At 42.5% G+C, this 21,839-nt stretch overlaps 1 protein-coding gene across 2 annotated transcripts in view; it reads right to left on the minus strand.

The window, feature by feature from the left end:
- Positions 1-9,660: 9,660 nt before the first annotated feature.
- Positions 9,661-21,839, minus strand: part of ak8 (adenylate kinase 8) — a 175,881-nt gene continuing 163,702 nt past the window's right edge. For both annotated transcript variants that reach the window (XM_051931801.1, XM_028808573.2), the window contains exons 13-14: positions 10,869-10,949; positions 9,661-10,776 (exon numbers count right to left, since the gene is read on the minus strand). In XM_051931801.1, the coding sequence (XP_051787761.1) occupies positions 10,518-10,776; positions 10,869-10,949 (340 nt within the window). In that variant the 3' untranslated portion in view covers positions 9,661-10,517. The remainder of the gene's footprint in view (positions 10,777-10,868; positions 10,950-21,839) is intronic.

Consider the following 21,839-nt stretch of genomic DNA (forward strand, 5'->3'; position numbering starts at 1 on the left):
TTCAATTCCCGGGTCCTCCCTGCGTGGAGTTTGCATGTTCTCCCCGTGTCTGCGTGGGTTTCCTCCGGGCGCTCCGGTTTCCTCCCACAGTCCAAAGACATGCAGGTTAGGTGGATTGGCGATTCTAAATTGGTGTGTGGGTGTGTTTGTGTGTGTCCTGCGGTGGGTTGGCACCCTGCCCAGGATTGTTTCCTGCCTTGTGCCCTGTGTTGGCTGGGATTGGCTCCAGCAGACAACCGTGACCCTGTGTTCGGATTCAGCGGGTTGGAAAATGGATGGATGGAAAATAGAAGAATTTCAGCGAAAACCTAGTGGAGGCAAAAAAAAACGTATTATTTGTTGGTTTAAAAAGTGATATAAACAATAAAAGGAAGTTGATTGAGTGACATAGAGTGTCGGAGAAACTTGAAAGCTCAAGTTCCCAAAGTCGCACAGTGCCCGAAATAAAAAAAGAAGTTGTCACATATCAAAGTCACTGTGAAAAGGCGAGTCGTAGCCCACCGTCTAAGTGTCATATGAAAGCTTATTAGGGTACAGAGAAAAAAAAAGGCACACAGTGGGGAAAAAGCACGAAATGTCAACTTTAATCTCAAAATTTCCACATTAAACTCGTAGTTTATTTTGTCATTAAAGTAGAACATCATAAAATTCATCTTAAAATTGTTTCATTTACTAGTTTCTCAAATCCCGTCGTAACTAAAGTAGCATGTTAAATGCTTTGTTTTGTATTTGATCTTCTATGTGCTCTGTGTGTGTGAATCAGTACGTGCTTCCGGGCTTTCTCTTCCTCTGACAGGACACTGAATCCATTACATTCGTGATATTACAGCTCTCTGAATAATTAAAATACTGAGATGTATACGTAATATCATTTTCATGATGATAGGAGTTAAAGCATGTTATTAAACATGGAAACACGGTGATGCAGTGATTGTTCATGTCTCACACAAGATGCTTGCTGTGCGCGACCTTCGATGAAATCATTTATTGCAGAAGTACTGTCTCTTTCAAACTTACTAACCTCCAATTCCTGTCCTTACTTTTCTTTCTCCAAATACCCAATCGCCACACAATCAGCTCTGTAATAGACGTTAAACCATCTGTAAGCTTAAAACGCCGATTCTTCAAAACTTTTAAGGAACACTGAAATATCTTCATAATGTTTAATTATTCTATCCATCTATCATTCCAGTGTTGCGCCAGCACCAGCAAGAATACAGCGCAAGGCAGAAACAATCCGTGAACGGAGCGCCAGCGGACATGTGTCCTCACATGTTTAATTATTAACAATACAGATTATTTAAATGAAGTTAGTTTTATCTGTAGAATATAATCAACATATTTTGCTGCATTTCATCTTAAAAATGATATCGTCATCATATGTAAATACACCCTTTATAAAGTGGCGCAGGTTGTGCAATATTATAACTGTAGTGCAAGTTTACAGTGAGGTGATTGTACTTATAAGTAAACAGTTCTACAAGGAGCACTTGATGGACTGATTCGAGTGCGTTTGGAGTTCTTGGGATGAAACTGTTTGTGAATAGCGAGGTCCGTACAGGAAAGGCTCTGAAGTGTTTGTCGTATGGGAGCAGTTCAAATAGACAGCATGGCTGAGGCAGTGTGTGCTTGATGCTGTATAGTGATAATTCTCTGCTGTAGATCTGTGATTCACACTCAGATACAGTGATATAAATACTCGAGTGGTGCAGTCATAGTAATATGGAAAAAGATGATCCACTGTGGCAACACCTAACGGGAGCAGAAGAAAGATGAAGAAGAAGGTGCAGTGAGAGTAACAATGCTAAAGCAGCTATGGTATTGGAATACTTTGGCTATTCCCTGGACCATTATATTGTTACAGGTTAATTGCAATCAGATGCCTTAAACTAATAAACAATATGCAGTTAATTTCAGTGTACTGTATATGAGAAAACCGCGTCAGGGATGTGGATCTAAAAAAGAAAGGGTAACCACACAGGAACAGTAGCACTGCTTTGACGCTGGGTGCTGCCAGTCTGCAAAACCGAGCGGAGAACTTGCGTATGCCAGGGTTGGAGGTACCGTGGAAATGTGCGTGGCTTTACGCCAAGTTTAGATTTTATACATCACGATTTGAGCGTGGAAACGTTCGTACGCAACATTTTTGTGCGTACGCACTGTTTATACATGAGGCCCCTGGTGTAAGTTAACTAGCGGTGGATGTCGACTGAAGTAGCTTCTTCCATCTTGTCCCGCAGATCTTACCTTTAGAAGGCACCCAGTTAAGCTGCTGATTACCAAGTTTCATCGCTTGCCATCCATTCCCTCTGACATGGAGCATATCCTGCTGAAATCTACAGAGGGATGGTCTGCTGCTAAATAAAGAATAAACCTGGTCAAGAGTCCATAAATAGACAGCATTTTTTTGTCCCATGGGGGAAATTTTACTTTTTACAAAAGCTCAGAAATTTTATAACAAATGAACAACCACAGCAATCCCCTGGAAATACATAAAAAGGATTATAAAATAAAAGAAGAAAACTTTCGACTTGGCTAAAGATCAGAGAGCAGTCACAGTGAGGCATTCGTCTTCTTCCTCTCTTCATCTCCCTTCTACGATGTGCCTGATCAGCCTTCTCCAAACAGCTCGGTCCTGCTCCTTCTCCCCAGTCAGACCCTTTTCCTTCAGATCTTACTTTATCCAACACCGCCCAAAGTACTTCCATGTCCATTGCTCTTTTGCCCGCATCTTCACCGTCTCTCTTCATCACATGTCCGTACCACCTCAACCTGCTTTCCTGTACTTTGAGATTTCTCTCCCACTTTTGATGGTCTCTTCTTATTCTGCCCCTTCTTTGTAACATTCTCATGTCTGCCACATCTTCTCCTGCTGCGCTCCCTTTACTGTTGATGCCTCAGCTTCATACATCACTGCTGGTCTTATGACCTTCTTAAAACTCTGACCTTTACCCTTCATCTTAATTCTTCAATCACAATACTCCTGATACCTTCTTCCAATTGGTCCATCTACACTTCATGCTCAGAAGGCGTATGCGCACACATCATGGCTGCCACGCGTTCCCAGTGTTCATTTGATGCATCCTCTGAGCAGGTCCTCAGAAATTAACGGGACACGTGCGTGAGTTGCAGAACCAGCAAAAAGTCAGGGGGCACAGTGTGATAAAGAGGCGGGACACCATCTTGCATGAAGGTCTGGCGTTACCTGAAAGACGCTATTCCAGGATGATGGATTGGAAGAGGTGGACAACAAGATCTCACTCATTCCAGGATGATGGATTGGAAGAGGTGGACAACAAGATCTCACTCATCGTGGACAGTGGAAATGAGGCGGGGCAACATCTTGCATGAAGGTCCGGCGTTACCTGAAAGACGCTATTCCAGGATGATGGATTGGAAGAGGTGGACAACAAGATCTCACTCATCGTGGACAGTGGAAATGAGGCGGGGCACCATCTTGCACGAAGGTCCGGCATTACCTGAAAGACGCTATTCCAGGATGATGGATTGGAAGAGGTGGACAACAAGATCTCACTCATCGTGGACAGTGGAAATGAGGCAGGGCACCATCTTGCATGAAGGTTCAGCGTTACCTGAAAGACGCTATTCCAGGACGATGGATTGGAAGAGGTGGACAACGTCGTCTATATGGTCTCTCAGATCTCCAGACCTTACCCCCTATGGGGGTACATCAAAGAAAGAGTGTTTGTTCCACCCACGCCTGATAATCTTCAGGATCTGCAACATCGAGTTGAGGAAGCTGTGAATTGAGTAACTAGGCACCAGTTGACTTGTGTGTGGCAAGAAATGGTCTACTGTTGTGATGTTTGCCACGCTACACATGGTGCTCATGTTGAGTGAATGAAACCTCAAGGACCAAACGTTGAACTTTCCTCTATCCAGTGATGTGCGGAATGTGTTTCTGTCTTATGCAGTTTGTTTGAAATCAATTTTTGAAATCTGCTTCTTTCATTTTGAATAGCCCTGTATATAAAATGTATGTATATGTATATTAAAAGAAAAAAGATTGACTACTTTGTTCTTATTGGGGGAAAAAAATCATTTATTAAAGTATTCAAACGAGATGCAGATCCCTAAACTCATTTGTAGTAATAAAGTCAGTGCAAGTCCATCGCGGGGAGTTTAACAAGGCTGTTAACGTGTTCTTCTAAGCATTATGCTGCACTGTCGTGTCCCTGAGGGAGGCGGCCACTGACCCGCGGATAGATGTAGTCGAGTGGGACGATGTCAGTAATCAGCCCAGCGGTGTCTTTCTGTGTCTGTGGGCTCGCTGGAGTGGAACTAATGCATCCCCCGCACAAGGCCAGAGCAGCGTGCATTTTACTGCTACATTAATTAAACAAACTTACAATTAACATGAGGTTTGTTATGTTGGACGGCGGAAGGCAAAACGCGTAGTGATGAATAAGGGGGGGGGGGGGGGGGGGGGGGGGGGGGGGTGCACCTTCAGGTTGGCCTCGTGCCTTTGCAGTCTTTATATTCTTATTCTTGTCGGGTATTTTCATGGAGAAATAAACCTCTCTCCACTGACTGGGCATACACAGCTGATTAAAAGTAATGCTTGTAACTTTATTTATCAGAATCGTATTAATCAGAACCTGTTTCTTCTCCATAGGCGAGTTTAACATTAGAGGCTCGGCATCAGCCCCTCAAGTGGACGTTTTCAAATATGAGGTGTGATCAAAAAATATGGTGAATGTTTTTAAAAAGAAACGTTAATTGCAGTAAAAGATTGACAACTACTAGTCACCCTCAAAATACTGTCCTCCTCCACTTTGAATGCACTTCTCCCAGCGCTCCTGCCACTTTGCGAAGCAGTTCTGGAAGTTTCCTTTCGAGAGTGTCTTTAGTTGGGCTGTCGTGGCTGCCTGCATGTCTCCAATGGATTTGCCTTTCATGGTCATTTTCAATTTAGGGAACAGCCCGAAGTCACATGGTGCACAGATCCAGCGAATAAGGTGGATGCGGACACAGCGGAATGTTTTTATTCGACAGAAATTGTCGTACTAGAAGGGATGTGTGACAAAGACCGTTGTCATGATGGAGAATGGAACCGTTTCAACATTTTCCTTGATTATTGATGTTGAAGGACGCCCTGATCTTTTCTCGTCTTCAACCGAGTCAGATCCATTACGAAATCGATCAGACTACTTGTAAACAGTCTTAATTGTCGGTGCAGTGTCACCATAAACCCATTTTAACATCTGAGCTTTTTGCAATTTGAAACAAACTGTCATGTTAATGCATTGCTCGGTATCCATTATTAACGACAAACTTGAAAAACACAACAGTGGCTCACAAACGACTGTAACAAGTTTCAGCTTCTTTAATACCGTCAAAGTCGGCTCTAGGATGGACAGGTCAGAACCTCCATTGAATTGTCCTGCGTTGCTCTTGGATGGTGCTCTGCATCAACATTCACCCTGCTTTTTGAACACACCTCTTGTAAGCAGCTGTAAGGTTCCATCGTTTTTTTGAGAATCACAAATGATTCAATACAAATAAAAGGGGGTCTCAGTCTAATCTTATGGACACAAGTGGATAAAGTGGACACAAGTGGATAAAGTGGCTTGCTGTAGCCCTGTTTCCTTAAATGCAACGTTAAAGCAGGCAGCCATTTTAAGATGCCCCCAATGTAGCGTTCATCGCTTAGTGGCCCCTCCAAACTAAACATCTACTCTGGTATATGGGACGGCGCTGCAGGCAAAGTACTGATGAGAACATGGCAAAGTTCTGTAACCCACATATCGCAGACCAGGGGGCATCGAAAGGGACTGGGGGTTATCTCAGTTTGCAGAGGGCACAAGACAGGAACAAACCCTGAACTGGGTGCCACTCCATCACGGACAAAGTGAATGTGCCAGAAGCAAAAAAACACAATCAGATCAAGTTACAAACTGTATTAACAAGTCACTTAATCATATAAAAGATGTTACCCACTTAATAATCTATTTGAAATAATGGAAAAATTGGCAACATTTAGGTACGGCAAAAATACATCTGTTACTCGTATACTGGTACTTTACATTACCAGACCTTACAAAGTCTTCTTTTGATCTTAACGGGGAAGTTCACTCATAACACACCTCAGTAAAGTGACGATTTGCCTCTGTGAGGAGAGCCCACTCCAGTAACGTCACACTTAGGGTGGGGGACCGGAGCCTTACGGCTGGCACACAGTCCCACTCATTAGGAACTCATTATTTATCTCTCATTTTAGACCATGTGGATAACAGGTGTCCGATGCCTCAATCCAATCCTTAGTCTCGTCGTCTTATTCCACAAAGAAGCGAGTTCCAAACCATACATTTGTGGAATATGATTGGTAAAAATGTTCATACCACGCTGTTCCTCTACTCTGATTTTCAGTTAATCTAAGGTGTTGCTTTTAACAAATTTTTAGTTTCTCCAATGTATACGAGGCCTCAAGTTCTACATTGAAGTGCAGGGGCGGACTGGCCATTAGTGCATTTGGGCAATGCCCAGTGGGCCGAGGACTCTGGTCTGGTCATGGGCCGGCCTTTTCATGAAATAAATTTTACGTACTGGTTATTGTTTGACATTAAAATTAATTTTCTAAACTACTAAACATTAACTGCGGTGGATTGGCACCCTGCCCGGGATTGGTTCCTGCCTTGTGCCCTGTGTTGGCTGGGATTGGCTCCAGCAGACCCCCGTGACCCTGTGTTTGGATTCAGCGGGTTGAAAAATGGATGGATGGATGGACTAAACATTATCTGTCCGGTATCGCGATAGTCCTATATAACATACCGTATTACGTCATCAAGTTGCTTTAGTCGTCAGTACACAACGTTGCAGTGAAAAATTTGGTCAAAACTGCCTTTTGCCGATTTCTGTTTCGATACCACTACATTTCGGTTAGTATATACTTTATTACAATTTATTTTATCTCATATCCAGTATTTAAATTCTTCGGTACTAATAATTAGTTTAGATTATGTATTATGCATTTTATTGTTCTCTGGTCATCGTAGTGAGCAATAATTAGTGGTTTTCAGCTGCGCTTATTACTATGATGAAACAAAGTTATAAAGCACAGGACAGGAATTTTTCATATTAGGATGGAACATTTATAGTTAATCGTTAAGTTAATGGAACATTTCAATCATGTGACCTCGGTTATAATTAATTCCATTGTAAATGAGCAGCTACTAGCCTACTAGGGTACTGGCACTTGGACATGACTTTGACATGTGACATCGTGCAAGCCGTGTTACTAATTTTTTATTTTTCATTCAATTTTATTTCTAATCATGTCATTAAATTTTGTGTCTAAACAACGGTGTACAGATTAAGTTTGGCAGCAGTCTGGATAGAGTTCATATCATAGGCTCATAGCAAGTAGCAAGCCGCGTACTCATCACAGATTTTAAGAAAATTTCAATGAATAATGGGCCGAGTGGGTCGACGTTGTCACCTCACTCATTAAAGGATGCCCGGGCCAGTTTTGAGACCCAGTCTGCTCCTGTTGAAGTGCATATATACAATTCACTGATGTCAATTGAAAGAATGGGAAATTCCATATTTGATTTAAAGTTTACAGTTATTTTTTTTAATTTTATGAACAAAAGGTATAACCCAGGCACATCTATTAATTTTCTTAATAGTGCAAGTCGCATATCTTTAGATTTTTACAAGTAAGCTCGCGATTCGCTAGCGAATCGGAAATCCAAGGATGGCAATCAGTTTCTGTTCCGTCCGATATCTGGATGGATGACATATCATGGAGGGTGGGTGCGTCCGGGGAAATGTCATTTAATTACATACGCATATCTGTAGTAAAGCAGTCTTGTTTTGTGGAGACGTGATTCCGTTGCCTTTGCTGACACCAACTGCTGGCAGAGTGGAGCACAGCAAGTTCAGCCCTGCGCCCTGTGTCCATATCCGGTTTACGCCGTGTAGTTTGGACGTCTGGGGATTCCGTACTGTAATGTGATTCATATATGCGCTGAATCCTCTCGTTTTTGTTTTCTCTGTGGCGGGCTCGTTGCAGTGCGGCAGTGTGCGTGCGCCTCGATGCGCCCTGCGTCCATATCCGGTTTACAACCTTCGGTAAGTAATATGGATTGTCTCTATAAGCTGTAACCAGCCAATAAGACAGTAAAGACAGTTGGGAAAAGTTAGCACAGCAGGTGTGTACTGAGTATGTGAATATCATCAGTAAAATATTTGTAATTCTGAAAAGTAACTTATGCCCCTATCTTATTATTTGAAGAAACAAAAATCGTATCGGCCCTATCTGTCCCTTGCCTTCCAATCTCGCCCCCCTGTCCCCTCCATCTCCTCCCAATTCCAATCTTAATATTTTAGGTGTATGAAACTTGTGCCCCCTTCATAGTCACAAGTCCTTTTATTGGCGTATCTTAATTTTTTGCACCTTTACTGATGTATTGTAATTGTTATTAAAGGAGAAGTTTGGTATTTGTCAAGTCATGTACTTGCAGCTTTAACATACTGTACAGTTTTAAAATCATAAAGTGACTGTCTATAATCCTTCTTAGTACTTTAAAGGACACCTTTGGTATTTTTCAACTCAAAATTAATTATTTAATATATATATGCATTTGCCACGTGAATTTGTTATTCTAAAGGAGAAGTTTGGTATTTATCAAGTCATGTACTTGCAGCTTTAACATACTGTACAGTTTTAAAATCATAAAGTGACTGTCTATAATCCTTCTTAGTACTTTAAAGGACACCTTTGGTATTTTTCAACTCAAAATTAATTATTTAATATATATATGCATTTGCCACGTGAATTTGTTATTCCAAAGTCCAGCATTTTGTATCATTTTTGAAAAAAAAAAAAAAATCTTACCACACCGGTGCTTTACAATGGAGGCAATGGGGCAGGAAGCACCACCAGAAAATAAAAGCGTTAAAAGAATTTACTGAATACGTCGTGTCACACATGTGCATCAGAGGATCTCCTTGCTGGCTTGGACAACGTATGTGATAATCCACCGGGGCAAGAGGGGCCGCTGATGCTGACGTTGTCTTCGATGTGCAACTCCGAGAAACCGCCCACTGAAGGGCACTTAGCCCCGCCCCTAACGGGACCCGCCGACATAATAAGCCCGGCTGCCCAGAAAGGGGTCAGCATTTGATCTAAAGGCGAACGGTCAAACGGCACTTCCAAACGACTGACCCATTTAAAATGATATAAGAGCTATCGGAGGAGAGCCTATTGGTCCAGCCAGAGTGGTGATTTACTTTTGTTGAATTTTGAGATTTTTTTGTTTGCATTGCCAAACATTACTAAACAGGGCGACCCGGTTGGCGTCTCAAACTCTAATTTGTTGCCTGTCCTGCCTTACCGCACCCGGCCCCAGTCCTCTTCGAGTTTCGATAAAAGAAAACATGCCTTCTGTGTTTTCAACGCATGTTTGTGACAACAAAAAGGAATCTGGAAATAAACATTTTATCACATATTCCCAGTAGTATTTTTCTCACAGTAAGGACATGTTTTTTTTTTTTATTCGCTTGAGAAAATTCACACGTAAATATGGAGGTAGATCAAAACCAAACCAACCACCTGGCACAAACAGTTCACTGGGTTTTATCTCTGACTCTTGCATTACAGCGGGTTTTCTTTTGAAATGGCTGCATCTACCAAACCAAACGTGACACATATAAGCCAGTTCACAAGACTCAGACTGATATTCCACAACTGTCTTGGCTTGAAAAATGGACGTGATTGTCAAGTTTTGAGGCGCTTGTTTTCCCGACTGTTCCCATGCCCCATTAATTCCAATTGTAAAGGCCAGTGTGGGAATGGGAGTTTTGAAAATAATGGACTTTGGAATACAATTTCACATCAAAAATGCATATATACCATGTTCGTGAAGAAATAAATTTCAATTGAAAATAACCAAACGTATCCTTTAAAGTGTTAAGAAGGATTACAGACAGTAATTTTATGATTTTAAAACTGTACAGTATGTTAAAACTGTAAGTGCACAACTTGAGAAATGCCAACCTTATCCTTTAATAACATTTACAATGCATCAGTAAAGTGATTATTCACCTCATATTAAGATGTGCGCGTTTCATACACTTTGGCCAACTCTGACCATTCCAGTTATTTTAGGAGGCCACACTACGCAGAAGTGAATTGCCACTTAACTGATGCTTTTTAAGTGTTATTGAGACCAAAGGCAGCCATTGGGACTATTAGATGCATTTTCTAAGTACCTAAACATTTAAAACTATCCAGGCGCAGCACTGTGACTCAGATGGTTTCACGCTATGATGTTGTCAGATATCCCTACCCATGACTCGTATTCACCTTCATCCTATCCCCCTCACTTCATTACACAGGGGACGGGCTGCAGATTACAGAATCAAATCTACAAAAGTATCTGCCCACCTGCTTAAGATTTGATTTTTAGGAAGCAGAGAGAAGGGTTCTGCCATCAGAATCAACAGTGCGCATCCTTATCTGCCTGTCTAGGGGGTCTTAGCTCGGCCTGCATTCAGAAGTGAGTCAGATGCTGCCGCTTGACAGTTTTGGGAGGCCGGTTCACCAGCCTGCTTTCTAAAACCTCAAACACAGAGTGAGGGTCCTGGTCTGCGTTCACATGTACAGCGTCCCGGTACAACTCTTGTAGGTCGTGGACGTTGTCGTGGTGTATAGCAAGACGGCGGAGCAGGTCCTCCTCAGAGTCCCGGGGGTTGCGCTGTAGGCGACTTTGTACTTGTTGGCTAGGAGCAGCTTTGTACAGATAGTGGTACCTGTCGAGACAAAAATGAAACCCTGGAGTTATCCATCTAGGTGGTCCGAAAGAAGAGCAATCAAAGTACAAAAGCCGCATCTTCTTACTGACCTATCCCCGGTCACAGGATCAATTGCTCTTAAAGTCAGGCGCTCTATGCAGAGCTCATTGGGCAGGTCCAGGAAGAAGACCCTGAAAGATAAAAATCATTAGAAAGATGGTAAGAAAAAAAAGATGAAGTAGGCAATAACTTAAAATTTTTTTAATTAAAATGTCTGGTGATATATGAATTCTCAGGCAAGGATGTCCGACAATGGCTTCTGGTCATGTAAAAGTTCTTAGGATCTTATCGTCTTATCTTTAACTATCGCATTAATTAAGAGCTCTGAATCTCAGCACTGGCCTACCAAGACACAAGGACGTCAAACAGCAGGTCTAGTTTTACCCTGTCAGGTTTTATCAGTCGCACCATCCGGAGATGGCGATTTCTTTATTTCACACCCAGGTTTGACCCAGCAAGCACACACTCACATAGAGACACATATAAAGAGGATCAAATTAATTCGATAATAAAGTAGACATTAAACAAATAAAGAAGGCAAAAATGACAATTATTAAATAAACAACACGTATGCAGAAGCCCTGATGGCGATCATTATTTAACAAATACAGAACAAAGGAAACCGAACAAAACACTGTACAATAAAATATTACCATAATGTCCAAACACAGTCCAGGACATCAAGGGCAGAAGATGGCGGTGAATAGAATGAGAAGCCCCCACAAAAAGCCCCCTGAGTGAAATGTAAAGTTTTGTCCTAGCAGGTTCCAGTTGTCGCTTGAAGATTTGCCGTGATTGGGAACACTCGTCAGACAAAGACGTATCCAGCTGAGACAAAAATCACACAAACAAGCAGACACAGGACAAGCACAGAAACAAACAGACGGACAGAGTGAACCTTAGCATCCTCGTGACTGCTACAACGTGAGAGGGTAAAACTATACCCGCCATTGACTTCCTTGTGTCCTGGTACACAAATGCTGAGATCCAGAGGGGATTGCGATCCCCTCTACTCTTTTTGGCTCCTTTTTAAAGAGAGTGCGTGATTATCCTTCTTCCCAGCAACCCCCACATCAGGCAGAAGTTGCCCAATGGTATAATATTACCAGGGATGCTGGGAGGTGTAGGCAATTGAAGTAGCACTGTTACAATATTCTGCTACGCTTATCAATTCCTTTACAAGCTTTAATGTCTGACGCTTTGTATTTACAAATTTCTATAGAAGTTCCTTCATGAAATGAAATACAAGTGTGGTGCCTTTCTAAACAAAAGAATCTGCTGGCAGATAGTAAAAGGTTGTTCTCATTAGAGCGGCCTAAACTCAAAATGAGATGTTTGCCTTTACTTAGCTCACGTGGTCAATCGGGTAACTAACCTGGGGTCCGAAGCACACATTGCATTTACAGACGTGGACAGATTTGTTGGTGCCCCTCCGTGAAAACAGAAGAACACAAAATGGTCTCAGAAAGGACTTGAAACTGACAAAAGTCATCGCCACTCATCACTGTTTATTACGTATTTAACAAAAATCAGACTTTGCTTTTGAGTTTTGATCCAACAGAATATATAAAATAATAACACAAATTAAAATGGGACGGAGAAAAATGATGGGACCTTTAACCTAATATTTTGCTGCACAACCTTTAGAGTTTGCAGTCACTGTAAAAGTCTCCATGAGACTCCTGCACCTGTCCACAGGTCGTTCGGCCCACTCGTCCTGAGCAAACTACTCCAGCTATGGCAGGTTTGAAGGGGGTCTTCTTCAGATGGCATGGTTCAGTTCTTTCCATAGATATTCAATGGGATTCAAATCAGGACTCATAGAAGGTCACTTCAGAATAGTCTCATGTTTTGCTCTTAGCCATTCTTGGGGGCTTTTTGCTGTGTGTTTTGGCTCCTTATCCTGTTGGAGGGTCCATGACCTGTGACTGACACAGAGTTTTTTGACACTGGGCATGACATTTCGCTCCAGAATGTCTTGATGGTCTTGAGATTTTGTTGTTTCTTGTACAGACTCAAGGCACCCCATGCCAGATGCAGCAGAGCAGCCCCAAAACATAAGTGAGCCTCCTCCATGTGTCACAGTAGCTATGGTGTCCTTTTCTTTGAACTCTTCATTTTTTTCATCTGTGAACATGGAGCAGATGTGATTTGCCCAAAAGCTCCTGTTGTGTCTCATCTGTCCAAAGGACCACCTCCCAGATGACCTGTGGCTTGTCAATATGCAATTCGGCAAATTCCATTATGTGGAGTCCTCCTGGGTCTTCTTCCATTGAGCCCACTGCTATACAAAAGGTGTCAGATGGTGTGATCAGTCACTGGTGGTCCTTCACCTTGGAGTTCAGCTTGTATGTCTTTCGAATTTGCCCTTGACTTTACAGTACAGTATGTCTGCCATTCCCACTATCCTTCTAGCCATTCTGGGGGCGATTTTCCTCTTGCGGCCACGTCCAAGGAGGTTGGGTACAGTCCCACGGACCTCAAACTTCTTAATAATATTTGCAGTTGTTGTCACAGGAATATCAAGCTGCTTGGAGATTATGGTCTTCTAGTCTTTGCCTTTAACATGCTTTTCTATCATTTTCTTTCCGATCTCCTCAGACAATTCTCTTCTATGCTTTCTCTGGTCCATGTTCAGTGTGGGACACTCGATGACACTAAACAGCAGCGTGACGACTTTTCTCTATTTAAATAGGCTGAGTGACCGATTGCACGATTGATGACGTGTGTGATACAAATTCAAGGAAACGGTGGGTTTGAAAAATCATTCAAATCCAATTATTTAGGATCTTTTCTAGGGGTCCCAACAAAATGTGTCCAGGCCATTTTAGAAGATCTGTGCGGAATACGCAACACTTGATCTCACACCTGCTTTGCTTTACTTGGTGACATCTCAAAGGCATGCAGGTACACAGGGGTCAATGGCTTTATATTCCATCACATTTCAAGAGGTGTACAGCACTTTTTCAATGAGCTGTAAGGGGGCCCAACAAATTTGTCCCCGTCTGTATTTATATTTATCATTTATTTAATTCTCATCTCTGTCTCCAGGATTTAGCCAGGCATCCATTTCTGTTATGACACCATAGTTATTTGCAGCTACTCAAAACTCGCGCTGCTTTAGGCAGAGGGAGTGACACCTGCTGAAATTCACCGAAGTGTGCAGATCAGTAAGCTGTTTGGGTGGCCATCTTGCACAAACTTTACGGTACTCCAAGTCATCCTGCACCGTGACGTGTGCCGATTCACAGCCGATCCCCAAATGTGCAGCAACAGCAGACCACGTAATCCTTCAGTAAGAGGGGAATATAGGGTCACCATTGGACCCTACACGATAAACCATCTTGGGATGACTGCTATACAGTTTGTTAGTTGTAGCACATGGTGGTAAGCAGTGCTCTGTTACACTATGGCCATGCATTGTTTTCTCCTCCTTCTTCTTCTTCTTCATCGCCTCGTAAAGCAGTTTGGGACTGGCTTGTGCCACGAACTCCCTGGACTGCAGTGTGTCTCAATGACTGCATTAGTGGCCAAGATTACAATGAGTGGCCTTTTAGCCTGGTCATTTGGTGCCGGCACACTTAAAAGTGGGTCTAGTTATATGTGCTGTACTGGGGTGGCCATCCTAAATTTTTAATAAATATTTGTCTTAAAAAAAAGAAATAATAACAACCACAAAGCTATTTGGATTAATATTTATGTTTCTCGGTATGAAATATTCATAGACCCAGTTGAAACGAAAGATCAAATTGGTGGGGAGGCTCACGAGAGGCGAATTCGTTTCTAGAGGTTTCTATCCACACACAACCTTGACGTTTTCAATCCGGTGACAGATCTGATGAGTCCCTGTCACTCATTTGTAGCATTTATTTACCAATTCTGAACCCCCCCCCCCACGGATGCATATCCATCCTTTCCACTGGATTTCCATACACGGCTAAAAAAAAAAAATGCATTAAAAAAAAAAAATCCCTTGGAATGAATTACATCCGTTAACAAGAACTAACAGCACATTGCCTTTAGTTTTCGTTTTTTTTTTTTTTTTTTTAACTATCCCTCTACCCAGCCCGAGGCAATCCTTGTGGCTCCGTTCATCCGATCTCCAAATCCCCCTGACCCCCCCTTCCATTCCATCTCCTGAAATTAAGAAATTAATGAGAGATAGATTCTTTACAGACGGCCCCTGCAATGTTTACCGCTGATTAAATTATAATGTGAGCCCAGCTGTATTATTTATAAGCCAATTAGAGGAAGTGTTGCTTGATTTGATGGGATGCGGACACACAAAATACATTTAACTAATACAGAGAGGGAGCAATCCGGGAGTGGAGGGGGGGGGGGGGGGGGGATGTTGAGGAAGCGGGAGAAGGGAGGGAGGCCAGAGCAGCCGGTCGCCCACAACTCTCTAGGATTACGCGGCTAATTGCTTTACTTTATGTGTCCGTCACGGATAGCCATGCATATTTCATCGTTCTCAAAGACTTCGATTGTTTGCACTCATGTTATGGCTGTAACAAGCAGACGCCTGGCCAAACTGCAGTGTAGTTAAAGACCGTCTCAAGACTGCAAGGCAGGCGCTATGTAGCTGCTGCTGCCGCCACCAGCAGCTGTTAGTGCTTGGCCTGCTAAGAGTGAGAACCTGACCTAATGGGTTCCCCGATGTTCTGCGTTGCTTGAGGGTGTGGTGGAGGGTAATGAGGGGATTCCAGTTTTCCGGATACATTTCATCCATCCATCCATCCATTATCCAATCCGCTATATCATGGGGGTCTGCTTTAGCCAATCCCAGCCAACACAGGGTTTAGGCAATTTAGGATTGACAATGCACCTAACCTGCATGTCTTTGGACTGTGGGAGGAAACCCACGCAGACACGGGGAGAACATGCAAACTCCACGCAGGGAGGACCCGGGAAGCAAACCCAGGTCTCCTTACTACTACTCACTGTGCCACCATGCCGCCTGGATACATTTCAATGGTTGGTTTATCAAACTCCTGCAAGGCGAGCTGTGGAAATTGTGTTTGGCATTAAACAAGTGAACAGCAGGTGAACAGCACACACTTAACCTTTGATTCAACATCCTAAATTGTAATAACAATTACCGTATATACTCACGTTTAAGTTCACCCACAGATAAGTCGGGGCTTGATTTTATCTATCTATCTATCTATCTATCTATCTATCTATCTATCTATCTATCTACTGTATAATTTCCGGTATTTTATAATGTTGGTCGTAGAAGTCGAATGCGGAAAACTCAGCATATCATAATCTCTTGGACCAATAGTGTAACGCCCACCTGAGAGAGTAACCACAGAGCACACGGCCTATTCTTTTTCTATGTATTGTGCCTACGTGACCACATGGTAATACCCGAACTATTCCAAAGAGACGTTTGCACTGATTTGTGTTTTTTGTATCTAACACCCTCATACACCTTTATCGTAAGAGCATCCCTTATCTACGATGGAGCGTTCGATCAGAAGAAAATATGAAACTGGTTTTAAATTAAACGTTCTTGAAACAGAGAAAGAAATTGGTAACTGCGCTGCTGCAACAAAATTCAATGTTTTTGAGAAACTGATGTGAGATTGGAGGAAGCAAGAAAATGTAGAAAAAAAAAAATGTAAGTGTTGTATTTTTGAACGGGCGTGTAAGTCAGGATCTGATTTTATGATCGATTTTTCAGGTTTCAAGACCCGACTTATACGCGAGTACAGTATATACGGTAACTATAACTATAACCATACGTACTGGCAGCCTCATAATTCTTCTAAACTCTAATGAAGTGTTTAATAAAACTCTTTCACAAACATTTCCAGCCTGCTAACTTCAAATTTAGGATGTAGGAACCAGGATGGCTGGGGGAAAAAATCAGTCAGTCCTCCTCATCCTCACTAACTTGTACAGTTCCTGCAGTGGGTGGTTAAAACCGCCCAGGAGCTTCACTTAAAAAGCTTGTGTATGCACAAAGAGAGGCTCGAAATACACACACGCAACTTCCCATGCAAACTGGATTTATAAAAGAAAACTTGACGGGGAATGTGCGTATGTTTACAGCAGCTTTGAGCCATGCATACACAACATATCTCACGGAAACTGGGAAATGGTTTGACCACCCCAGGGTCTTTGATCAGCCAAACCTGCTAAATGGATATAGTATCATCCTCTTTAATAAAATCCCTGTTTGCGTCCAGGTGTCCATGTGTGTGTGTCTTCTGGTGATGTGCGCATGCGCGGGGCATGGTACAACGGCGATATTACTGTCAGAGAAAATTACAGGCGTTTTACGGAAATACAAACCAGTATTACTACGAGAGGAAATTAAAGGTACACAATGCAGTGACGCATATTACAGCCACATACAAGCCAGTATTACTGTCAGAGAAAATTAAAGGCATATTACCGACGCACATGCCTGTATTACCGCCAGAGAAAATTAAAGGTATATTACGGACGTACAAGCCAGCGGACGTACAAGACAGTATTACTGTCACAGAAAATTAAAGACACACAATACACGGCGGCAACCCACGAAGAACGGTCAGCTCAGCAAGTAAACATCAACAAAAGAAAGGCTGAACGACAAAGAAAAATACGACCAACAAACAGAATGAGGTCAAGGTCCCTTGCCATTTAATATAGACTGTTCCAACTAATGTTTATGCACTACTGTTCTAGCGCCCGTTATTGTAACGGGCTTAATGACTAGTAATAATATAATCATGGTATAAGATATTATAATAATACCTCTATGATAGAAATGATAATATACTAATTCATTATCACTGAGAGGTGTCTCAATGCATGTTAACGTGACAAACATATTAAACCTCAAAGGTGATAAATGTGAGGCACAGACGTATTTTAGTTCCCTTTTAAGAGGGCCAATGCTGCGTATTTGTTTTTTTGTCAGATTATGCATCGGCTACCTGTTGTCAGGGTCAGGTCAGGGATCTCGCAGGCCAAGCTTCACTGTCATGGCCACTGTGCTGGAAGCCAGTAACCAACCAGCGAAGCACTACATCAAGTTATGGTGTGGGTGTACAGACATAGCACATAACATATTTTTGAGAACATAAAAATGGTAACTTGCAGCCATGCCCGGTTCTCTTAACGCAATCAGAGCAGTTGACTGCAAACATATTACAATAAGGGCACCTAGCAAGAATGAAGCAACTTTTGTTAACTGTGGACACGGACACTCCATTAACGTACAAGTCATCTGTGATGTCAAGGAGAGACTGACAAACCTCCTAACACTGTGGTCTTGGTCAACCCGTGATTCATTTATTTTGAGGCAAAGTAGCTTTGACAAACGTGATGGCGCTGTAGGTGGTGGCTGGCGTATTGGTAAGGAAACCGACAGATAACCCTCAGTGTGTCATATGGCCTGTACTATTCACTATAACACCAATCACGCCATGACATGTGCCAGGTAATAGCGGATACCCACTCCAACACTGGCACCATACATCTTTCCCAGACCCCCAGGACGCAGAGATGTGCTATAATGCTATGCGTGATCTTGTGTGCTCAGCTGAAGGGCACAGCCAGATACTCCTGAAAGCAGGTTATGGGGTCTCGATGCGTCAGGTGGGAGGCTGCTCTACCAGCCAGTGAATGTCTGCAGCATCGTGCCTGTTGTGTTGTGAAATTTTGTATGTAAGTTGATAAATATTTTGTATGTCTTTATTTGTAACTTAGACAAAGCAATGTAATATTAGTGTTACATCATTGATAAGAACAGCAATGGTTTGACCCCCCAGGGAACTGAGCGAGGAATTTTATGGTCAGTGGAAGTGCCTAAAACCAGTTTGGCCAGTGATTGATTCTCAGCAGGACCCACTCAATCAACACCCAAAGGAAGGCCAAACTACCCAGTGGGCAGGCATCAGCTCAACAAATGGTTTTGGGGGCAGGTGTGAAAGGTATTTTGTGCCCCCATTGGCTGTTTGGGATTACTTTGAATCAGAGGCCATTCTGTAGCACGACGCCCTGTTGGTGTAAGGATTTGGACAAAGGATGTGGAAATTCGGTTGCTTTACCCCCCTCTCTTTCTCACACACCATCACAATGAAGGAGCATCTCACACACTATGGACTGAAAAGAAGACCACACTGAAAAGTACAACTCGGCAGCCATATTGAGACAGACATGCGGCCTGTCCTTAAGAAATCCGACTAAAAATGATGACTTAACTGGAGACATTTAAAGTAACTGACAAGTCTGTGTGCCGCCTGAAACTACGCATCAGCATTTATCAGGTTGTATGGTTGCCAATGTTCACATTTACTTTGCTTATTGTTATTATTTCATGGATATCATCAATAATACATTATTTAAAGTTGTAACTTAACTCCTGCTTGTCTGTTACTCTATGTAATTACCTGAGGTTATAGATGTAGAAGGGAAGGTGGGGAGAAATTATAAAGTACAATACCTTATAAACAGTGGTAAGTCTATGGGATTTCAGGCCTTCTGACAAAGGCTACACAATAAAGAATACAAAAAGAGGAAAGTCGCATAATAGAGAACTGTATCGAGATAAAACAGTGACTGCATATGGATAAGGTTGATTAGCATAGAGGCACATTCAGGAACACACATTTACTAGATGACTGTGACCTATAAAGGGTAAACTGTGTAGAAATTTGCATATGGCAGTATTACTATTATTTTTTGCCTTATATATTTTCCCATTGCTTTTGGCATACACATATTTTCACACTCAAATCCATGTAAAATTTTATAAATGAGGCCCCAGGTCACCACACTGTCATCCACACAGGACATTTAAGACCAAAGTCACTTAATAATAAAAAGCCCTTTGTATCGTCTCAGACCCTGCACTCCTCAGCAATAAATAGTTTGATCCCCCCGCTGTCTGGCAATCCATATTGTAGCATCTGATGCCATTCCAGAGGTGGACTCACAAAGCGTTATTGCCCATGGGCTATGAAACTGCAAATGCCCATACGATCGTCTGCTTGACCTGTATTATGTAAGCACCGACATTACTGATTCAATTTTATGGATCATCCTGCAGCTCAAGTTACATTGTCTGTTACATCTTCTCTTTGGTACATCTTAAATGTTTGTAGCTGACATTTTCTTGTATTGTTTTATATGTAGTGTTGCATACTTATTTATTTCTAGTATTTATAGCCAATGCCTTGTTTAGTGATCTGTGTCTGCTGCATGTTATTTAATGTTCTGCTGCTGCATTTTTGATTGTGTTGCTCCAGTGGGACTAAAAACAAATTTTTTCACTGAATTAATGAGTATGAGCCCTGGACAAGGCGCCGGTCCATCACAGGGCACATACACAGTGACCCCCAAACTTACTACTACCAAAACAGATTACAGGGTTGGATTGGTGGAAATGGGCGGCACGGTGGCGCAGTGGGTAGCGCTGCTGCTTCGCAGTTAGGAGACCTGGGTTCGCTTCCCGGGTCCTCCTCGGGAGTTGGCATGTTCTCCCCGTGTCTGCGTGGGTTTCCTCCCACAGTCCAAAGACATGCAGGTTAGGTGCATTGGCAATCCTAAATTGTCCCTAGTGTGTGCTTGGTGGGTGGGTGTGTGTGTGTGTGCCCTGCGGTGGGCTGGTACCCTGCCTGGGGTTTGTTTCCTGCCTTGTGCCCTGTGTTGGCTGGGATTGGCTCCAGCAGACCCCTGTGACCCTGTAGTTAGAATATAGCGGGTTGGATAATGGATGGATGGATAGATTGGTGGAAATTGAACGACTTTAGTGTGAATTGCCACGTTCTCCATATGTTTTACTTATCTGTTCTGCAAGACAGCACTTGCTTTTGATTTAACCTGCATCTTTGACAACATGTGTGCGTCCGATTAAGACAGTAAGCACAGCTAAATAAGAACCTGGTTCTTAAAATGCTCCATCAAATCCTCAACAATCCCACAAATCGCCTACATTGTAAATCTACTTTCAATTCTGTGGCACTGGGCAGATTCTTACAATGTGAAATAAAAACTTCCAGACATAAGACATCATTAATAAGAACAGGTAACTGGAATACACGTCCATCCCCAACATGGCAGATGTATTTAAGCCACTATACAGATGGGTGTAAATTCAGTCATTTTCTAAACCGTTTTGTCCCAAATAGGGTCACGGGGGTCTGCTGGGGCTTATTTAACCCAGCATAGGGCGCAAGGCAGGATGGCAGTCCATCGCACACACGCACGCACACACACACACACACACACACACACACACATACATACATACATACATACATACATACATACATACACCCCCCAACTATACACTAGGGCCTGTTTAGGAAAGCCAAACCACCTAACTAACTTGCATGTCTTTGGACTGTGGGAGGAAACCCACACAGACATGGGGAGGACATGCAAACTCCACACAGGGAGGACCCGGGATACAAACCCTGGTCTCTTTACTACAAGGCAGCAGCGCCACCCCTGCACCTTACAGAAGGTGTTGAACTAAAAGTATTAGATTTGCTCCCTCATCATTTTACTGTGAAAGGCAGCAGCAGCAGCAGGGGGCTTTTAAAACATACAGGATACTAAAAGATGAACAAGCTGCAGTCAAGTTACTCCATTTCACAAAACTCCAAAAAAAAAAAAATGGGGGTAATATAGGCGTGTGGAGTGTCAAGTTTACTGATCACTAATATGATTTTGATATTTGATTCTTTACTGGTGGTCCTAGTCCTCCAAGAGCCACTCCCATGAACAGATTTCAAGCATAAGCAAGTGGGGTACTGTTTTAGATTATTTTAAGGTCACTGATTACGGATATGATGTGATTTTCAATTTGTGATCCTTTGCTAGCCCACTATGGACCTCAATCAGAGAGTGACCCATTTCTATTACAGTCGAGAATATTTAGACCAAGCACACTTTTTAACATTTCTAATCTCTTGATGCGACTATTCGTGTTGCTCATGTACTTCTACCTCATTACAGTCCCTATGAACACCTCAAATTAGGGCTGCCTATGCTAATTCAGACTTTTCACATTTTCA

This window comes from Erpetoichthys calabaricus, chromosome 9 (assembly GCF_900747795.2).
Source record: "Erpetoichthys calabaricus chromosome 9, fErpCal1.3, whole genome shotgun sequence".
In the NCBI taxonomy this organism is placed as follows: domain Eukaryota; kingdom Metazoa; phylum Chordata; class Cladistia; order Polypteriformes; family Polypteridae; genus Erpetoichthys; species Erpetoichthys calabaricus.